At 48.0% G+C, this 20,818-nt stretch overlaps 1 protein-coding gene across 1 annotated transcript; it reads right to left on the bottom strand.

The window, feature by feature from the left end:
• Positions 1 to 13,637: 13,637 nt before the first annotated feature.
• Positions 13,638 to 14,336, bottom strand: LOC130041251 (high affinity copper uptake protein 1-like). Its single transcript, XM_056133318.1, has one exon. It carries the CDS (start codon positions 14,334 to 14,336, stop codon positions 13,638 to 13,640), a length of 699 nt encoding a protein of 232 aa, XP_055989293.1.
• Between the last annotated feature and the right edge of the window lie 6,482 nt (positions 14,337 to 20,818).

The raw sequence follows: 20,818 nt of genomic DNA, 5'->3' as shown, positions 1-20,818 counted from the left end.
GTCCGGGTGGCCGCTCACTGCCCCGCCGCCGCCGCCGCCGCCGCCATGGCCGCCGCCGAGCCGCTTCCCGCGCCGCTGCCGCCGCCGCCTCAGGCCGCCGCCGCCACCGCCGCCGCCATGTTTTCCTGCCTGCGACCCGGCCCGGCCGCGGCGCTGCGCGATTCTCCGGGGGGCGCCGGCCCCGTCCGCGCGGGAGGACTCGAGGGGCACCGCCGCCGCCGCGGGAACCCGGGCGCTGCGGGCCGCCGCACGTCTCCTCCTCCCCGCCGCCGCCGCCGCCGCCGCTTCCGTCTTCCTCACAGCGCCGCCGCCGCCATCTTGCTTCGCCCCTCAATAGCGGCGAGCGGGGCCACCCGGGCGGCCGCTGCAGGGGCGGCCCGTCGAGAGAGACAGACAGGCAGACAGGCGGACGGACGGACGGGCGGGCAAGGCGAGAGACAGGCGGGGGCGAGGCCGAGGCCCGACGTGCAGACGCGAGCGGGAGCCGGGGAGGCGGAAGAGGCTGGTCGCGCCGGTGACGGCCCGGGGCTCCCTCGCGCGGCCCGCACGCTGCGTCGTCGTCGTCGTCGTCGTGCGAGCGCGGCGCGGCGCGGCGCGGCCCGGGCGTCCGTCGCGCCCTTTGTGCGTCATCGCGCCACTTCCGGCCGCGGCCCGGCCGCGGCTTCGCGCCTGCCGAGTTCCGGCCGCCCCGGCCGCGGGTCCCGCGCGCTTCCGACTCCGAGTCCGTCTCCCCGCCCAGCCCGGCGCCGCTTTTTTTCCCGGGACGCAGCCGCGGCGTCCCGGGCCGGAAAGCCCCACGCCCAGCACCCCCTTCCACCCCCCACCTTGGCAATCCCAGCGGCTACCTCCGTTTCAGTGTGGCAACGGTTTGGGGGTTCCCCACCCCCAAACCCCCGCCTCTAGATTGCAAACACGCAGGGGAGAGGTTGGCAGGAGCAAACGCGCCCTGCGGTGATGCCGCCGAGTTGGGGGGTGCACCCCTAGTGCTCATTCCATTTTCGGTGGGCTTCAGGCCTGCTGTTAGCTGTTAGCCGCAGAAGGTGCTTTTTATTTTATTTTATTATTATTTTTTTTTGCTTTTTGGGTCACACCCGCAATGCCAGGGGTCACTCCTGGCTCAGCACTCCGGAATTACCCCTGCCGGCGGGAGCTCAGGGGACCCTATGGGATGCTGGGAATCGAACCCGGGTCGGCCGTGTGCAAGGCAAACGCCCTACCTGCTGTGCTTGTGTTACCACCCCCCGACCCCCTGTTATTGTTTTCGGGCCCCACCTGGCTCAGTAGTCAGGACTCACTCCCGGCGGGTGGAGTGGGGAGCGGGGGACCCTAGGGGGGGTGCCGGGGATGGACCTAGGGGCAGCCACAGCAAGGCTCGTGCCCGCCCCGCTAGACTGTCGCACCCGCCCCCCCCCATGCCGTTTTTCAAAAAGATTTTTTTCAAAAGTAGGAAGAAACTGCAGAGATCTTGGCTTGTTCCCTTCGTTTCCCGGGGTACGATGCGTGCAGGGTGGCTAGGAGAGGGAGGAAGCTCAAGGGGCTACTTCCTCCACCGCTTGGGGATCTCACCCTCCGGCAAGGCAACGCAGGGATCAAACCGGTCCGACTGCAAAACTTTTCTCCCCAGTCTTTTGCACTCCCCCCCCTCCCCATTTTATTTTAACAATGTATCTTCAGAATATTACTCAGTGGACAATAAGATGCATTACACCCCCCTCTTGTGTCCGAATTTTAAAATTCGATGAGTGTTTCATGGCAATTCTCTACGGATGCTAAATTTAGATTCTTTAAGTCTTCGATTCAGAGGCCCAACTAAGTGGAGACAGACACAGATTTCTCGAAAATAGGGTATCAATGTTTAGATTTCCATTTGAATGAAAGTTCAGAATTTGGTTTTGCTAGTAAATATTTCATATTTGATATGATTTGGTTATTTTGAGGGTTTGAAAATGCGCTTACACTTTGAAATTAAAAAAAAAAAAATCCAATCAAATCATTAGGAGAGTTCTACTTCCAGATAGCTGGGGAACCAGATACTAAACCACTTAGAAAAAGACTGAGGCTTTCTCAGGATATAGGCCTTTCCCCAATAAAATCTGAAGTTGTGACTTCCCAACTCTGTTAAATGCAAAGACATCCTCACAAAGAATGACCAGAACTGTTCATCCTATACAAACACAAAATTATTAAAACAAAGCAATTGATTTTTTTTCTAAAAAGTAAATTGCAACTGGGGTCAGAGTACAGCCGGTAGGGCATTTGCCTTGCAGGCAGCAGAACGGTGCTTTGATTACTGGCACCCCCAATGGTCCCCCAAGCGCGGTCAGGAATAATTCCTGAGTACAGACCAGGAGTAAGTCCTGAGCATCGTGTGTTGTGACCCAAAAAGCTAAAAAAAAAAAGTAAACTGCAATAATTTCTACCATTAGGTTATGAGAGCAATTTTCATCTGCTTTTAATGCAGCATATCTCAAAATTTTTTAAGAGTATAGATTAGGATTAGATCAGTTTATTCATTTGAGTAATTTACTTGATCTCCAAAACAAACATGAAAAATTTATGGCAAAAGTTTACTATTTCAAAATCTTTTTAAGGTAAACAGCCAGAAGTATCTATTAGGGAGCATATTAAATAATACTTAGATTACACTTAGAATGAAAGAATGTGTTTAAATAAATTTTTAAGTGAACTGTATAGACCTTGAGCTATATCTCTCAGGGCTCTACCAGAGAATCAATTAGAAGGATCTTTATGGCCCGTTCAAAGAAAGGGTTGGTCTTGTTATCCTAGTTGTGTCTGGCTGAAATAACAAGTCTGAAATAAGTGAGGTAGCATCAGCCGGGAAACTTTAGTACAGAAACTGCCACTGATGTCCACAACCATTTTTCCTTAGAGAAACATGAATCTTTCTTTTAAGACTTTTCAGCTGATTAGAAGATCTACCCAGATTACTCAGGTTACTTTTTAATTTATTTATTTTTTAAATTTATTTTTAATTTAATTTTTTTTTGGTTTTTGGGCCACATCCGGTGGTGCTAAGGCCTTATCCTTGCTTGGTGCTTAGAGACCACTCTTGGTGGGTTCTGGGAGCTGTCTGAGGTGCCGGATCAGACCCAAGTCTGCTACTTGCAAGCCAAGTGCCTTACCTATTGTATTATTACTCCAGCCCCTCAGGTTAATTTAAATTTTTTTTTTTTTTGCTTTTTGGGTCACACCTGGCGATGCATAGGGGTTACTCCTGGTAGTGCTCAGGGAACCATATGGGATGCTGGGAATCGAACCCGAGTTGGCCGTGTGCAAGGCAAACACTCTACCCACTGTGCTATCTCTCCAGCCCTCAGGTTAATTTTAAGGTCAACTGAATTTGTAGATGTTGATCACATCTACAAAATAACCTGACAGTGATACCTAGGATAGTGTTATGAGTAATTGTATATAAAGTCTACCTGAACTGACACTAATGTAATCATCCCAGTAACAGATAAGTACTTTATCTTGTAATCGCTTACTCTTATGCTGTGTGCAAATGTCATATAACTTAAAAAATTGCGAATGAAGTTCAATGATGAGAGTTTTAAACCACAAAGGTTAAGGCACTTTGTCATATGATCAAGGGTATGGGGAGGGTGGATTGTGAGTTCTGCCTCTTAGTAGCTATGTGATATTTTTATCTTTGTTAACCTCTCTGCGCCTCAGTTTCCACCTCTTTCAAAACAGGGGAAGGTGGGGCTGGAGCAATAGCACAATGGGTAGGACGATTGCCTTGCACGTGGCTGACTCAGGTTCGATTCCCAGCATCCCATATGGTCCCCTGAGCACCGCCAGGAGTAATTCCTGAGTGCAGGGCCAGGAGTAACCCGTGAGCATTGCCGGGTGTGACTCCCCCTCAAAAAAAAAAAAAAGAACAGGGAAAGGGGGCCATAGTGATAGTACAGCAGGTAGGGTGCTTGCCTTGCATGCAGCCAACCAAGTTCGATCCCTGGCATCCCATATGGTTCACCAACCCCCAGAGTGATCCCTGAGTGCAGAGCAGGAGTCAGCCTCGAGTACTACCAGGTGTGTTCCCCAAATAAATTTAAAAAACAACAACAAGAAGAATAGGGCTAGACAGATATCACAGAGATTAAGGTGCTTTCCTTATAGGCAACAGATCCAGGTTCAAATTCCTGATTCCACACATACTACCAGGAATCACTCCTGAACACAAAGACACGAACAGCTCCTGAGCACCACAGGCACAGCAGACCCAGCCCCAATAAAGAGTAAAAACATCTAGAGGTGTACAGATTTAATAAGATACCGAATCCTGTACTTTGAATGAAAAACTTTCCCCTTTAACACGTGTGTCTACCTACATACCAGAACCTTGTCCAATATGCTTTGAAATCCATTCATGATGCTGTCATTTGACCTACTCACCTTTCGCCTTCTCACGTTCTTTACAGAGTTGCCAACTTGAAACGGAAAAGCCCTGCCTGGGAACAGTTGGGATGGGATTTAGAGCACTTGCCTTGCATGTGGAAGGCCCTTGAGTTTGATCCTTGGCATATCAACACACACACACACACACACACACACACACACACACACACGTGCGCGTGCGCGCTGCCACCACCACCAGCACCCCACAAAGAACAGGATACTGCCTGACTTTGGAACATGCCAAACACCTCTGTGTTTCTTCACTTAATCACTTAACTTCCCGTTAGTCGGCGATTTGCTCGAGCGGGCGCCAGTAACGTCTCCATTTGTCCCTGTCGCGTGCTAGTGTAGCCCAGTGGCATCTGTTCGCTCTGGGAACATGAAGGGCCTCAAACCGATCGTTCATGATCTTCACGAAGAAGTCTGACCATCTGGAAGGTGGGCGGCCACGCGGTCTTTTGACATCCCGTGGAATCCAGTCGGTAACAGCTCTAGTCCAGCGGTCGTCTTTAAATCTCATTACGTGACCAGCCCATCTGATTTTCGACACCTTGGCAAATGAGACAGCGTCCCTGATTCTTGATCGTCGACGGATGTCAGAACTCCGGATTCTTTCTCTCATTTGAGTGAAACGTGATATTCCAAGCATAGCTCTTTCAGTTCTTCTTCGGGAGACCTGAATAGCATTCTCATCCTGTTTGCGTAGGGCCCAGGTCTCTGAGGCATATGTTAATGCAGGAAGAACAGTGGAATCAAAGAGATGTGCCCGGAGCCGGAGGTTCTTCGTCCTCTTAGCTATTTCTTCGACATTCTTGAAGGCGTTCCAAGCCGCTCTCTTCCTCCTGCGCAGCTCGGGTGCCAGGTCATTTGTCATGTTGACCTCCCGACCTAGGTACACATAGCTGTTGCATTCGGAGATGGTCGTTCCGTTGAGAGCGAATGGGGCGTCAGGAACAAGGCTGTTTCTCATAAACATTGTCTTCGTAAGATTCAGTAATGTAGTCCTACCCTTCCACACTCACGGTCAAAGTCGGCCAGCATTTGTGCCGCTTGGCTGATGTTTGGTTAGTGAAGATAATCTCTACAGAAGGAAGAAGAAGGAGAGAAGGACATGGCACTGAATGGCAGAGAAATGGGCCCTAGGGTGGTCCTGTCTCTGCACAGAGGGTATTAGGTAAAAACACTTCACCTTTTTGGGCCTCAAATCCTAATGAGATTATCTTTAAAGACACGACTTTCAGATTCCAAAAAGTGTGCAACCATAATGGTATGAATAATAGACACAAGGAAATTCTTTCCATAAAGGTTAATGCCATGCATGAATATTTTCATGACATTTATAAGTGTTTTACTACCTAGCAGCATATCATATAAAATAGATGAAAATAATCCCTCAGAAAAAAGTACATAGCAGAAAAATACCCCAGCAACCATCTGTTCTTTTGAGTTCCATTTTCCTAAGATGTAAATGCTTAACTATGTAACTATGTAACAGTGATAAAAATGTGACCACTTCTTTTGTCCCACCCCTAATATAATGTTATCTTGAACAAGTCAGGAAATGAAATTAATGCTGGATAATTGCTGGAGCAACTGCAACTCTTAGAATTCACTACCACCCACACACATCATTGTCTTAAATATAGAAACTACCTCACAGGATGCTAAGTAGCAACTTGCTCTGTGTTGACAATAAGCGAAAGCAAGCGGGAAATGCATTTACAAAGCCCGAATTGGATGGAGAAGAAATTCCAAGCCTGTCATTCTGTTAGCATGGTTATTGCTCACTTAAGGTACTTCAGGGAATGGAAATGGCACGACTCTCTCTCTCTCTCTCTCTTTTTTTATGGTAAAGTTTCCTATACAAAAATAAATCCTTAAAAGAAAGAGGATAGGGGCTGGAGCGATAGCACAGCGGTAGGGCGTTTGCCTTGCACGTGGCACCCGGGTTGTTTAATTCCCAGCATCCCATATGGTTCCCTGAGCACCGCCAGGAGTGATTCCTGAATGCAGAACCAGGAGTAACCCCTGTGCATTGCCAAGTGTGACCCAAAAGGTAAAAAAAAAAAAAAGGAGAGAAGTTTTATTATTATTCAATAATGAATTCAATTTTACATTGATTCAATTTATTATCGGGCTGAAGTTATAGCACAGTGGGTAGGGCATTTGCCTTGCACGCGGCCAACCTGGTCAACCCGAGTTCGATTCTTCCGCCCCTCTCGGAGAGCCTGGCAAGCTACCGAGAGTATCTCGCCCGCACAGCAGAGCCTGGCAAACTACCCGTGACGTACTCCATATGCCAAACACAGTAACAACAAGTCTCACAACGTACTGGGCCCGCTCGAGCAAATCAATGAACAACGGGAGGACAGTGACAGTGACAGTGACAGTTTATTATTCCTTTTCAATGATAAGAAAAATGATAAGACCTGTTAAAACAGTGCAACTGTTATAGCAAGTAAGCGTGCTTGCATTGCATGTGGACGATCTGTGTTCAATCCTCGTATGGTCCCGTGTGGTCTCTGAGCCAGCCAGAAGTGGTCCTTGAGCACAGAGCCAGGAGTAAGCCTGGCCCACCGCTGGCTGACTGTGGCCACCTCCCCACCCCCCAATTAACCAAATTCCTCCCCCACAACCAAACAGTTCAACTGTTGCCAGAGATACTGTACAAGAGGTGAGGCACTTGCCTTGCCCGCGGTGACCCCCCAGTTTGAATCTCTGAAGTTGTGAATGGAAAAAAGTTGAAGAAGCCCGACTTGAGAGGACAGCAAAGCAGGACCAAATTGACCTCATAGAGGACATGGGACCTTAATGGAATTAATCCCCTCCCCTACTTTCCTTTGTTGTTTATCGATGTTGTGATGGTCAGGGGTGCACACAATCTTCACTGTTGTGATGGGGAGTGGGAAACCCACATTGGGGTGTGGTGCTCACATCACTCTGTCACATGCTTAGCTGCGTTAGGGTGGCAGCGTTTGCCTGGGGTCGCTGTTCATATATGTGCCCACCAGGGTTGCACTTCCTGGCCATGGTGCTCGAGATTCTTTCTCCTTGGCTCCCATGGTGGTGGTATTTTTTTAAAAAATTTTTATTAGTGAAACACCATGAGGTACAGTTGTAGACTTACAAATTTTTGTGCTTGGGTTTCGATTATACAATGATCAAATACCCATCCCTCCACCAGTGCCCATTTCCCACCACCACGGATCCCAGCATCCCTCCCAACCCCTATCCCCCCCATCCCACCCTGCCTCTGTGGCAGGGCATTTCCTTTTGTTCTCTCTCTCCTTTTGGATGCTGTGGTTTGCAAAAGAGGCACTGAGTGGCAATCATGTTTGGTCTCTAGTCTACTTTCAGCATGCATCTCCCATCCTGGGAGGATCCTCCCAACACCCTTTATTTGGTGCTCCCTTCTCTATCTGAGCTGCCCTTTCCCTTAGAATGCCCGGCTGGCCTCTAAGCCATGGAGTAAACCTCCTGGTACTTATCTTGGCTGTTCTTGGGTGTTAGTCTCCTCTTTTGTTACTTTATGTTCCCGAGATGAATGCAATCTTTCTATATCTGTCCCTCTCTTTCTGACTCATTTCGCTTAGCGGTGGTGGTATTTGTGCACACTTGGTTACACTAGGACTGGACATTGTTTGCATTGTCAGTGGTCACAGACACCGGAGCTGTCAGGATCACACTCAGCATATGTGGAACCTAGAGATTTGCACTCAGGACCCTATACTCACAAGGCAGGTGCCCAAGGTCACCGTTGCATTTCTCCAGGTCCACACAGTAAACTTTTACGAGTAAATGAAATAGATCTTGATTTGTTCATAAAATAAGATTCTGATTAAAACAAAGAAAATTCCAACATCAGGTATGATTGCGCTTCTATCAGGCTCGCCTTATTATTTACTGAGAGCTGAGATTTTATATTCTCAGTGTCTTCAATCATTTTTTTTCTAGTTTGAGGAACAATAGACACATAGCACTGCATGAGTCGAGAAGAGGCATCAAGATGACTTAGCATACGCACATTATGAAATTATTACACAATCAATTTGGTTAGCATTCAGCTTCTTGGTTATGTTACAACTTGCATTCCTGGACAAGTAGGCTTTTGTTTTTGAAGGCTGAGATAGCTGTATGTAGAAAACATGAACTGATTGTAGGCTAATTTGAATAGTTAGCTTGGGATTGAAGAAAGCACTTTTTCTTGGGGGGGGGGGTCACATCCTGTGATGCTTCCTCCTGGCTCTACTCAGGGATTACTCCTGGCTCTGCACTCAGAGATCACTCCTGTTGGTGCTTGGGGACCATATGAGGTCCTAGAGATTGGACACAGGTTGGCTACTTGCAAAGCAAATACCCTATCCTGTGATAGTATGATGGTACCTTATGATACATAGTACGATAGTACGATGTACTATCTCTCCAGATCCAAATTTTTTTCCTTTTGTCCGCCAAGAGCTGGATTGCATCTTATGTGCCATGCTCTTCTTCAGATCTCTAACTACAGGCTGGAGTTGAGTGGAATGTGGTCTCAGGTTTCATGCATGAAAGAATGGCAGTTCAAGTTAGCTTCCCCTGGGTGTCTGATGCCCTGTCATGCAGGTTTGAGCACATTTTATAGAAACCGCCAGCTACTGAATATGTCCCATTATCATTGCTTTTCACGCCAAGGAAAGTCCCCCGCTCAGAAAATTCTGTCACTGCGATGAGACTGGGAAATTTTGAACTATGATTCCTGGGCAAGCAAGTTTGCAGTGGTTCAAGTGTAGGAGCCTTGAGAACGGTGAGCTGGAGGTGGTGCTGGAATTTGCTAAGAACAGAGTCATCAAAACTTCTATTTCGATTTAGTTCTGAGGGGCACAGGGGATACAAAGGTATATTCTTTTGGCTGTTGTTAGCCCCAGTGGTGCCACAGATTGAAGCCAGGGCCTCACATTGAAGCCTGTGAGCCACATTTCCTGGGTCCCATCAAGAGATTTTTAAACAGAGAGTTGTGATGCCTGAATTTTGGGGGTTTGCTTTGTATTTTGGGGAGGGAGGGTTTGGACCACATCCAGAATGCTCATGGCCTACTCTGGCTTTATGTTTAGGGGGCGCTTTCAGGGGTGCTCTGGGTACTGTGTAGTGTTGGGGATTGAACCAGCATCTGCCTTGTATGAAGCTGACCTGGGTTCAGTCCCAGGTATCCCATATGGGTCCCCACTAGGAGTAAACCCTGAGCACCACTGGGTGTGGCCCCAAAACACACACACACACACACACACACACACACACACACACACACACACACACACTTAAAACAAAGAAGTGGATGATCTGGGAAGAAAATAGCCCTGTCCAGCACTGTCTTCCCGTTGTTCATCGATTTGCTCGAGCAGGCATCAGTAACATCTCCATCATGAGACTTGTTGTTACTGTTTTTGGCATATTTTGAATACGCCACGGGTAGCTTGCCAGGCTCTGCCGTGTGGGCGGGATACTCTCGGTAGCTTGCTGGGCTCTCCGAGAGGGATGGAGGAAAATCGAGCCCGGGTCGGCCGCATGCAAGGCCTACCCGCTGTGCTATCGCTTCTGAGTGCAAAGTCAGGAGGAACCCCTGAGCATCACTGGGAAGAAAGTAGCAAAGTTTAGTATAATAGCTGCCTTTCTGATTCAAGACTGTTGTTAGTACAGAGCATTCCAGTGATGACCTTATGCACCAAAGCAAAATCTATTGAACTTTAAACTGGGGGAAAAGGCACAAGTGAAGAGGAGAAAGTTTAACATTAGAGAAGATTGGAGGTTGTGCCATACCTGGTGGTGCTTTTTTTGCTCCAGCCCAAAAAAAGGCCCTCCCGTTGTTCATCGATTTGCTCGAGTGGGCCCAGTAACGTCTCCATTGGAGATTTTGTTGTTACTGTGTTTGGGCTGGAGTGATAGCACAGCGGTAGGGCGTTTGCCTTGCATGCAGGCAACATGGCCGACCCGAGTTCGATTCCTCCGCCTCTCTCGGAGAGCCCAGCAAGCTACCGAGAGTATCTCGCGCACACGGCAGAGCCTGGCAAGCTCCCCGTGATGTATTCGATATGCCAAACACAGTAACAACAAAATCTCCAATGGAGACGTTACTGGGCCTGCTCGAGCAAATCGATGAACAATGGGAGGGCCTTTACCTTTTACTCCTGACATTTATAAACCATAAAATCAAGCAGAATATTGATCGATTTACTACAAATTGAGTAATAAACATTAGATAGCAAGACCTAATAGAATCCTGCTTTAATTAACACCATTTTGTAAGTACAATTTGTTAAGTGTTGAGATGTCATTTAGCATTCAAATTCACATAATCTTATTATGCAAATATTATCCCATAGATTTAAATAAAGAAATCCATGAGATAAATCAACCAATGTATTCTTATTTTTTTTTTTTTTTTGCTTTTTGGGTCACACCTAGCGATGCACAGGGGTTACTCCTGGCTCTGCACTGAGGAATTACCCCTGGCGGTGCTCAGGGGACCATATGGGATGTTGGGAATCGAACCCAGGTCGACCGCGTGCAAGGCAAACGCTCTACTCGCTGTGCTATCACTCCAGCCCCAACCAATGTATTCTTAAATTGGACTTTTAGCCTATACTGGAAGGCAGAAATTTTTGCTTGGCTACTCTTTGAACATATAACATTTTAAATATTTAATTTGAAAGTTTGCTGTATATTTGAAGACATAATACTTAAGAAAAAGTCCCCAGAAAATTTCTCTAAAAATATTGTAACTTCTGAAGAGGACTTTAATTTTTTTTTTTTTCTGGGGAAGGAAAACCCAACAGCTCAGGACTTACTTCTAGATCTGTACTCAGGGATCACTCCTGGCAGGGTCAGGGGACCATATGGGATGCCAGGGTTTGAATCCAGGTCGGGCCACATACAAGGCAAGTGCCCTACCTGCTGTACTATATTACTCTGGTTCCTAAGAAAAATTAAATTTATTTGTAAAGTTATTGGTATTCTTACTTGTTCTTTGGGTCACACCCAGTGGTCCTCAGGGATTACTCTTGACTCTGTGCTCTGTGCTGGTGGTGTTCAGGGGACCATAGGGATGATGGAGATTGAGTCTGGGTTGGCCACATGCTCCACGTTCTCTGTCTCCAGGATTCTTTTTTAAGCTTATCATACTTCCAAATTCTTTTGTAATAGTTTGTTTCATGGGATAATTTTGTGCTTATTTATTTATTTGTTTTTTTAGATCACACCTGGCTGTGCTCAGGATTTATTCCTTGCTCTGTGCTCAGGGATCATTCTCTGGTGTACATAAGGGACCATACTGTAATTCCGGGCACTGAAATCAGGTAGGCCTCATGCAAGACAGTTGTCTTTTTTCCCCTTTAATATATTATTTTATACCAGTTGGTCTTATGCTAAAAAAGATTTTGGCATTTTACAGTTAATTTGCTAGCCTAACAATATCTAGTAAGCGTGATTAAGGGGAAAAAGTGAATAAAGGAAAAAAAAAAACCAGATAATCACACGATCAGTGTGGGACTGAGCTGCTCTTCCTGAGAGGATTAGGACTCACTGGAGAGTCTTGAAGCAGGAGCAGAAAAGAGGAAGCTTGGGACTTGGGTAGAACAGGTAGAGAGTACTTTCCTTGTACATGGCGGACCCAAGTTCAATCCCTTGCATACTGTATGGTCCTATGAGCCAGGAGAGAAAAGAGGACGCTAGAATTTGGGCATAATAAGTAGATAATAAATAGGTAAATAAATAGAATTTATTGAAAGTTTATAACTTTTCTTCAAGTAATGAATATATGCCTTCTAAAGAAGCCATTTTTTTTCTTTTTTGGGTCACACCTGGCAATGCACAGGAGTTACTCCTGTCGGTGCTCAAGGGACCATATGGGATGCTGGGCATTGAACCCGGGTCGGCCACGTACAAGGCAAATGCCCTACCCGCTGTGCTACCTCTCCAGCCCCCAAGAAGCCATTTTCTTGAGAGCTTTGTTTTACTAAGAGTTTATATTAATAAACCACACTTTATATTCTCTATGATATAGTCTTTGGTGTTTTCTTTGTTGCTTTTTCAGCTTCCTAAGCTATACCCAGGAGGCCAGGGGCCTCCTTGCGGGATTCCCAGCCAACAGAAATGGCAGTTCCATGCCTGACGATGCTGCTCAGGTCCTCAGGTGCCCTTGGGTTCAAGGATTACTCAGACCATCCTGATACCTCTAGTGGGCCTCTAGGGCCATGCTTGAGGGCTTCCAGGACTCTAACAGACCATCCTCGCTGGATCATGTGGTGCTCAGGATTGAGCTAGGATTGGCTGCATGCAAGGCAGGTGCCTTATCCTCTGAACTCTTATACGCCATCTCTCGAAGTCTTTATGTAAACCATTATAGTGAGAATATATATGTCCAGGCACCAGAGAGGCCTAACAGGACAGAGCTTGTCAGGAGTAAGCCCTGAGCACCAGGGATATGGCCTCCAAACCAGGCCCAAATGACAAAATGTATACATATCCATTTTCTGAGTCAAGCTGGTGTTGCAGCCACTCTGTGCTTGAATGCCCTCTGCTCTCAAACCAATGGAGGGCCTGGACACGTTCTCTTCTGTCTCGACCTCTTACTTATGGCTGCTGGCATCTCTGCACTGCAGTGATGTGGGAACTGCCTCCTTCCACACCTGACAGTTGTTCTGCAGGAAGGTTAAGGCACAGGGAACTTATTTTACTAAAGTAAAATAGGTGACAAGCAAAGTCCTTTAATAGTGTGTGAACATGATCAGAATCTGACTCCTAGAACAAGAGCAACCAGTGCTGGTGTGAAGGGAGAAAGGGACTCTCCTTCATTGTTGGTGGGAATGCCTGACTGGTCCAGCCTTTTTGGTGAGCATATGGGGATTCCTCAAAAAACTAGAAATTGAGCTTCCAAATGACCCAGCAAGACCACTTCTGGGAATTATATACCTGGGGGCACAAAAACACACAGCAGAGATGCCATCTGCACTTTTTTTGTTTATTGCAGCATTGTTCACAATAGCCAGAATCTGAAGAAGAAGAAAAAAACAAAAACAAAAACCAAAACCAAAAAACCCCAACTTCCCGGAATAGATGACTGGTTATCTAGACAATAGAATACTGTGGGAGACCCAGGGGGGTAGGGAGACCCAGGGGTTCGGTTCAAGACAAGCAAATTATTTCAGTTCCATAGGAAACATTCAGGGCAGTCGCCATCCAGAAATCTACCAAGAATCAATACTGCTATCCACGTCTGAGCTCCAGCTGTCTGTGCTGGAATAGTCCATGTGGAACCTGGTGACCTCGACCACGTTCTCATCAAGGTTCTGGTGTGGCTGGTCCCATGCAGGCACAGGGCAGGTGTCAGGGAGGGGAGCCTGGTTCCTGTGAAAGTTCCTGGACTCCACGTCCTGCGCCTTCTTCCCGCCAAAGAGCCAGTAGCCAGCGCCGGCCCCCACCACCACTGCCAGGCCCAGGTAGGCGTTGTAGGTCATGGCGATCAGCATCAGCAGGTAGCTCAGGACCACCTGGAGCACGTGCATCACCGTCTGCAGGAGGTAAGCGACGCTCAGCAGCTGCGGCCGGGGCGTCTCCTTGGGGCGGGCTCCGTCAGGTCTGGGGAAAGGCGAGCACTGGGCACGGAGCCCCTCGCGGGCTCTCTTGAGTCCCTCGTAGCCCAGGGCCAGCAGAAACACGGCCACGACAGCCAAGGCCATGGCCACAACGGAGTTGATCAGCAGCCCGGAGAACAGTAGTTCCACGTTCTTGTAGCCGAAGTAGAAGGTCATGGGCATCGTCATGGACATGTGTGCGCTGCCGCCGTGGGAGTGGGGCCCCGAGGTGGCCAGTGGCTGCTGAGGAGGAGCCGGGATGCTGGGGTGTCCCATGGCGCTCATCCCGGAGTGATGGTGCGAGTGGTCCATGGTTCCAGGAAAAGCCATGTTGCAGAAGGTTCTGGAAGGACACTGGAGTCCTGCACTGCAGCCTCTTCTCAGAGTCTCTGGCAGACACCAAGGTAAGGCTCCTTGGAGCCCTGCCTCTTATGTACACTGGGAGGAGACCCTCCCTGACCCTCCCAGACCCTCACCGACCCTCCCTGATCCTTCCTGACCCTCCATGATCCTCTATAATCCCCTCTCTACCCCTTCCCTGACACCCTCCTTTGAGATCTTCTCAGAGACCCACCCTACTAGATCCTTCGTCAGAGAACAAACTTGGATTTTTTTGCAGGGGGCGGGGGGTTGGGAGGGGACACACTCAGCAGTACTCAGGGCTTACTCCTGGCTCTGCACTTAGGGGTCATTTCTGGCGGGGCTGGGGGGGACCATATGGTGTGCTAGGGACTGAACTCAGGGCAGCCATGTACCTGACTCACTGTACTATTGCTCAAGTTCAATATTTAAAATAAATTCAATTTTTAATTTATTTATATATTTTTTGAATTTTGGGTCACATCGGCTATGCTCAGGCCTTACTCTGGCTCTGCACTCAGAGATCACTGCTGGCAGACTCCAGGGGGACTATATGGGGGTGCCAGGAACCTAGGTTGACCTCATGCAAGGCAAACACCCTACCCACAATGCTGTTGCTCTGGATTTTAATTAATTAATTAATTAATTAATTAATTTTGCTTTTTGGGTCACACCCGGCGATGCACAGGGGTTACTCCTGGCTCTGCACTCAGGAGTTACTCCTGGCGGTGCTCAGGGGACCATATGGGATGCTGGGAATCGAACCCGGGTTGGCTGCTTGCAAGGCAAACGCCCTACCCACTGTGCTATCTCTCCAGCCCCAGCTCTTTTTTAAAAGCTCAAAGGCTAGATGGGACCAGAGAGATAGTACAGCAGGTAAGGTACTGGCCTTGTACGAGGCTGTGCCAGGCTAAATCCTTCGCACCCTATGTGGCCATTTGAGACCTGCTAGCCATGATTCCTGAGCACAGAGCACTGCTGTGTGCCCTGTTACCCCCTCCCCTCCCAAATCTCTTAATGGCTAGAAATTGAGAAAAACTCTTTCCTATGCTAGGGTCAACTGCACACTGGTTGACACTTTCCTGAAGGCAAATCCTTGGTCCTTCTCAGAGCAGCAGTACTATTGCTCTCCGAGGCTACTGGCTCCCTGTGCTTTGAGTGACAGTGAGAAGAGAGTCCTGCAGGAGTGGGGGAGATGGAAGTGGGGGAGGGGAGTTTCATAAAGGCACCCCTTTTTCCTCGGTGGCAGGGTACTGGTAGTGGAAGATGCAGCACTGAGTGCTCCCTGCCAAGGAGGCTATGGAAGGTCGCAGCTAAGAGCCAGTAGCCGGTGCCTGCCCGAGCCACCAGCGCCAGGCTGAGGTAGGCATTGTAGGTCATGGTGGTCAGCATCAGCAGGTAGCTCAGGCCCACCTGGAGCACGTGCAGAGTCGTCTGCAGGAGGTGAGCGGTGCTCAGCAGCTGTGGCTGGAGCGTCTCCTGGGGGCGGGCTCCGTCGGGTCTGGGGAAAGGCGAGCACTGGGCGCGGAGCCCTACACGGGCTCTCTTGAGCCCCTCATAGCCCAGGGCCAGCAGAAACACGGTCACGGCAGCCACAGCCATGACCACCGCTGAGTCGATCAGCAGCCCCGAGAACAGCAGCTTTACGTTCCTGTAGCCGAAGTAGAAGGTCATGGGCATCGTCACGGACGTGTGTGCGCTGCTGCCATGGGAGTGGGGCCCCCGAGGTGGCTGGAGGCTGGGGAGGAGGGGCCGGGGTGCGGGGGTGTCCCATGGCACTCATCCCGGAGTGATGGTGTGAGTGGTCCATGGTCCCAGGAAAAGCTGTGTCTTAGAAGAGTCTGGAAGGATGATGGAGTCCTACACTGCAGCCTCTTCTCAGTCTCCCTAAGACACCAGGCAAGACTCTTCTGAGACCCTCCCTGGCCCCCTCCATGGCATTTCCCTAGAGACCCTTCCTGAGAGATCAAATATTCAGACCAGCCTTAGGATTAAAAATGTCTATTGGTGAAATTGGATTAAAAAAAATCAGACTCACACACAAAGGCAAGTGCAGGTGCTGTCTATCCACCAAAAGACTTATCTCTCCTTCCCTAGGTCTTGGAGAACATTGGGTTGTCTTTGCTCCTCCCACAGGGAGATTAGGTTTATTGAGTTACTCCCACAACAGTGCCCTGGAGGCACGCCGAATTCCATCAAGCACTAATAATCCTATATTGCTTTTCTCTTTTCTTTATATCACTTGCATGGTTTAGCAATGTCCCTCTTGTATAGACACAGGAAGACAGTTAATGCTATGCTTTGTAACATGGGAGTTATTTGACTCCAAAGTAATATTTACTCCTGGGCATCCATCATATTTACTTTATTTAAGCCTCAGTTTCCCTTAGTTCCTAGCACTCCAATAGCAGGGACTGGATGGACCGAGGGCAAGCTGTAAGCTACCCTGGCATTTAAAGGGGACAAGCTAAACAGCATAAGTATAATAAGTTAAGAGCATGGTCATGGGACAAAGTGTCATGACCTAGAAAGAAGTAGCTGAAGAAGGACCCTTCTGGGGTTAGGAAAGACCAACCGGGCATGAGGACTGTGTTCTGGAATATACAGTGAGATGTCCCCAGGAAGAGCCAACCTTTAAGCTTAATATATCTCTTACTGTGTTCATACAAAATGACTAGGAATGTTATAAGAAGTAAATTTACTGTGATTGTTTAAATGAATTACTAGCTGAGGAAAGGAGAAAGCAATACACCCTGGATGGAATCCTGCCCTTGAGCAGATATACTAGTCATCTAGAGTGCTAGCCCTCTGATGAGATTTTGTCCTTGAGTTAATCCTTAAAAACTTCTCCTGAAGGAGTGGCTTTACGTCTGTCTGTTGTTATGACAATGTTCAATCCCACCTACATGTCCCCTCCACCCTTCATGATTTCTATGTAACTATGCTGAAGGGGTAAGAGGGATTGGATGATGACAAAGACTAGAAAGAGAAAACCAAAAAGTTTGACTTTCTAGTGGGACTAGATGAGGACCATGATGGGGACAAGGATGATGGAACTATGATGGCTGGGAGTACAACCAAAACTACCACTACAATTCTACTGTAAGGGGAGAGATCGGATTATGCTGGGAAGGAGAGAGAAATGAACTGACTTCTGACCAGCCTGTGGTCCTGGTCTCTATTCCCCTGGTCCTTCGTCTGTCACTGTGGACCCATCTGGGGAATGGTTCTTGGCCACCGAGAGCTAGAGTACTGTGAATCCTTGCTTTTTCTTTGAAACTCACACCTAGGCAAAGCAGTTCTTTCATTCTGAGATCCAAATGGGTTCATGTAAGCAAATGTGAAATCTGAGAATGTTGGGAAAGTGAACTTTAAAATATGGTGACTTCAAAAATTTACTAAGTGAGCCTGAATGACAGTATAGAGGTTAAGGTGCTTACTTGGCATGCAGTCATCCCAGTTCAGTCCCTGGAACCCTCTATGGTTCCCTAAGCACCCCTGAGGAATAACCCCTGATCGCTGAGCCAGGAGTAAGTCCTGAGCACTGCCAGGCGTGAGTTAATCATAAGCAAAAACAAAACAAAGTAAAATTTACTCAATAGAAGAGTTGAAGTGGCAGAAGAACACTTCACAACATGGGGGAGGCCTCATATTCTACACCCAGACCTATAAGCCCCACTCCAACACTCTTGTCCTCTATATATGATGCCCTGGTGGTCTTGTATGTACCATGTCCTGGATTTCCTCCTCACTGCTTGGCATAACAACACCAGATTGCCTATGAAAGCTCAGAGGCAGATAAGTACTGCCTGGGGTGGCCTTGGGAGGCCCAAACGCCCTACAAATAGCACTTTGGGAAAAGTTAAATGAACATAAAGGATTTTATAAAGTGGAAGCCAAGTGAGTCCTCCACCAGTAGATTTACACCCAAGTTAACAAAATATTTTATTATTTTTATTTATTTATTTGGGCTGGAGGTGATAGCACAGCAGATAGGGCGTTTGCCTTGCACACAGCCAACATGGCCGACCCGAGTTCGAGTCCTCCGCTCCTCTCGGAGAGCCCAGCAAGCTACCGAGAGTATCTTGCCCACACGGCAAAGCCTGGCAGGCTCCCCATGATGTATTCGATATGCCAGACACAGTAACAAGTCTTACAATGTTACTGGGCCCGCTCGAGCAAATTGATGAACAACGGGAGGACAGTGACGGTGATAGTGACCCTTCCAATGAACACTCCTTTTTCTTACAATTTGATCTCTATGACTTGAAATCTACCAATAATTAATAGAGCATACCTGAAGCCAAGCTCTGTTCTAAGTGCTTTCCAAATACATTGTAATCCAATCACCCTTTAGGTAGGCGGCATAATTATAATTATTATTATTTTGTATTTTGGGCCACATCTGGTGGTACTCAGGGGTTATTCCTGGCTTGTGCTCAGGAGTCACCCATGGCAGTGCCTAGGAGACATATGTTGTGGCAGATTCCAACCCAGACTGACTGTGGGCAAGGCAAGCATCTTAACCTCTGCATTCTGTCCTCCAATGATATATTTTTTTCTTTTTTTTCTTTTTGGATCACGCCTGGGTTACTCCTGGCTCTGAACCCAGAAATTACTCCTGGCGGTGCTTGGACGACCATATGGGATGCTGGGAATCGAACCCAGGTCAGCAGTGTGCAAGGCACATGCCCTACCTGCTGTGCTATCGCTCCAGCCCCCCTCCAATGGTCCTTTGGAAAAATTTGTTTTTCTACCTTGAGACACTGTAATCTACAACGCTGTTCATGAGAGGGCCTCATGCATTCAGTGGCCCAATACCACGTGCTCTCACAGAGAGTTGCCTTCCCCCATCATTATCTTGGTATCTTCTACTATTCTCTCTACTTTCAGGTGATGAAACTCAGACACAGAGAAGGCACTTTCCAAGGTCACATATTCAGGTCAGGGCAAACCCGGGAGGTCTGGCCCCGCGTCTGGGTCTGGTAGCTACCTTGCCCCCTGACTTCTGAGCCATACTTCCCCGCTAGCTGCACAGACCCCAGGTGTTTACAGTTCTGCACTGGCTCTTCAGGAGAGATCCTCGCCTTTCTAAGACGTGAGAGCAGGAGCTCTCCTCCCCAGCACCTCTCCATTTCCTGCAGGCACTGGGGAACAGGTCCCTGAACATAGTACACCTTTAGGAATGAAACACAAGTTTTTGGGGATAAAACACTAGGTGGCTTGCAAACCAGAATCTCCACCACAGGCTAAGTTCTTCCAACATCCCTAGGAGGGGTCACGATATCCAACAATTAGGCCTAGCACTGTAGCACTGTCCTCCCCTTGTTTATCGATTTGCTCGAGTGGGCACCAGTAACATCTTCATTGTGAGACTTGTTACTGTTTTTGGCATATCAAATACACCATGGGGAGCTTGCCAGGCTCTGCTGTGAGGGTGGGATACTCTCAGTAGCTTGCCAGGCTCTCTGAGAGAGACAAAGGAATCAAACCCGGTCGGCCGCATGCAAGACAAATACCCTTCCCTCTGTGCTGTCACTCCAGCGATTAGGCATAATTAATTATGCCTAATTAGGCATAATTAATTATGCCTAATTAGGCATAGTTTTTGTTTTTTTGTGGCAGTGCTGGGCGGCCAAAGCCATAATGCTCAGAGACCTCCTGGGGCCAGAGATCAGACCAGGGTCTCACACATGCAAAATATGTGCCCTGCCACTTAAGCTACAGTTTGGTTTTGAAGTTGCCAGAGAAACACCCCCTTCCCCCGCCATAGTTAGTTGAATCTTTAATTCCTAGGAGGTTCCGAAGCATGGTGGGGTGGATCCTTTTCCATCCATCTTTCTGGAGCGTGAACTCATTCTACTCTCTTCTGTAAGCCAACAACCAATGACGTTGCAAGGCTTCAGCTCTTCCAGACTGGGCAGAGAAAATAGTAATCCTTTTATTACTTCTGAAGGGCTGGAGCGATAGCACAGTGGGTAGGGCGTTTGCCTTGCATGTGGCCAGCCCAGATTTGATTCCTCCGTCCCTCCTGGAGAGCCTGGCAAGCTACCTAGAGTATCTCACCTGGCAAGCTCCCCGTGGCATATTTGATATGCCAAAAACAGTAACAGCAAGTCTCATAATGGAGGCTTTACTGGTACCCACTTGAGCAAATCAATGGACAATGGGAGGACAGTGCTACGGTGCTATCTTCTGAAAAGTTTCAAGGAAAATCCTTTATGTAAATGCTGATCTAAAGCAGTTTCCATGGGTTTGGAGTAAGTGAATAGACCCATCAACATACGGATAAAGAGCAAGTTTGCATTTTAATGGTCATTCTATAGTACATGGATCTTTTATAAAAACATCCAAGTAGATGTACCAAGAATTGCCTTAGTAAATCTAGGAAATAAAGAGGAGCTCAGGACTACCCTTTCCCACAATTCAGGTCT

This window comes from Sorex fumeus, unplaced genomic scaffold, assembly GCF_029834395.1.
Source record: "Sorex fumeus unplaced genomic scaffold, SorFum_2.1 ptg000098l, whole genome shotgun sequence".
NCBI classification, from domain to species: domain Eukaryota; kingdom Metazoa; phylum Chordata; class Mammalia; order Eulipotyphla; family Soricidae; genus Sorex; species Sorex fumeus.
Note: the sequence above shows the minus strand (reverse complement) of the source record. Positions and strands in the feature narration are given on the sequence as shown.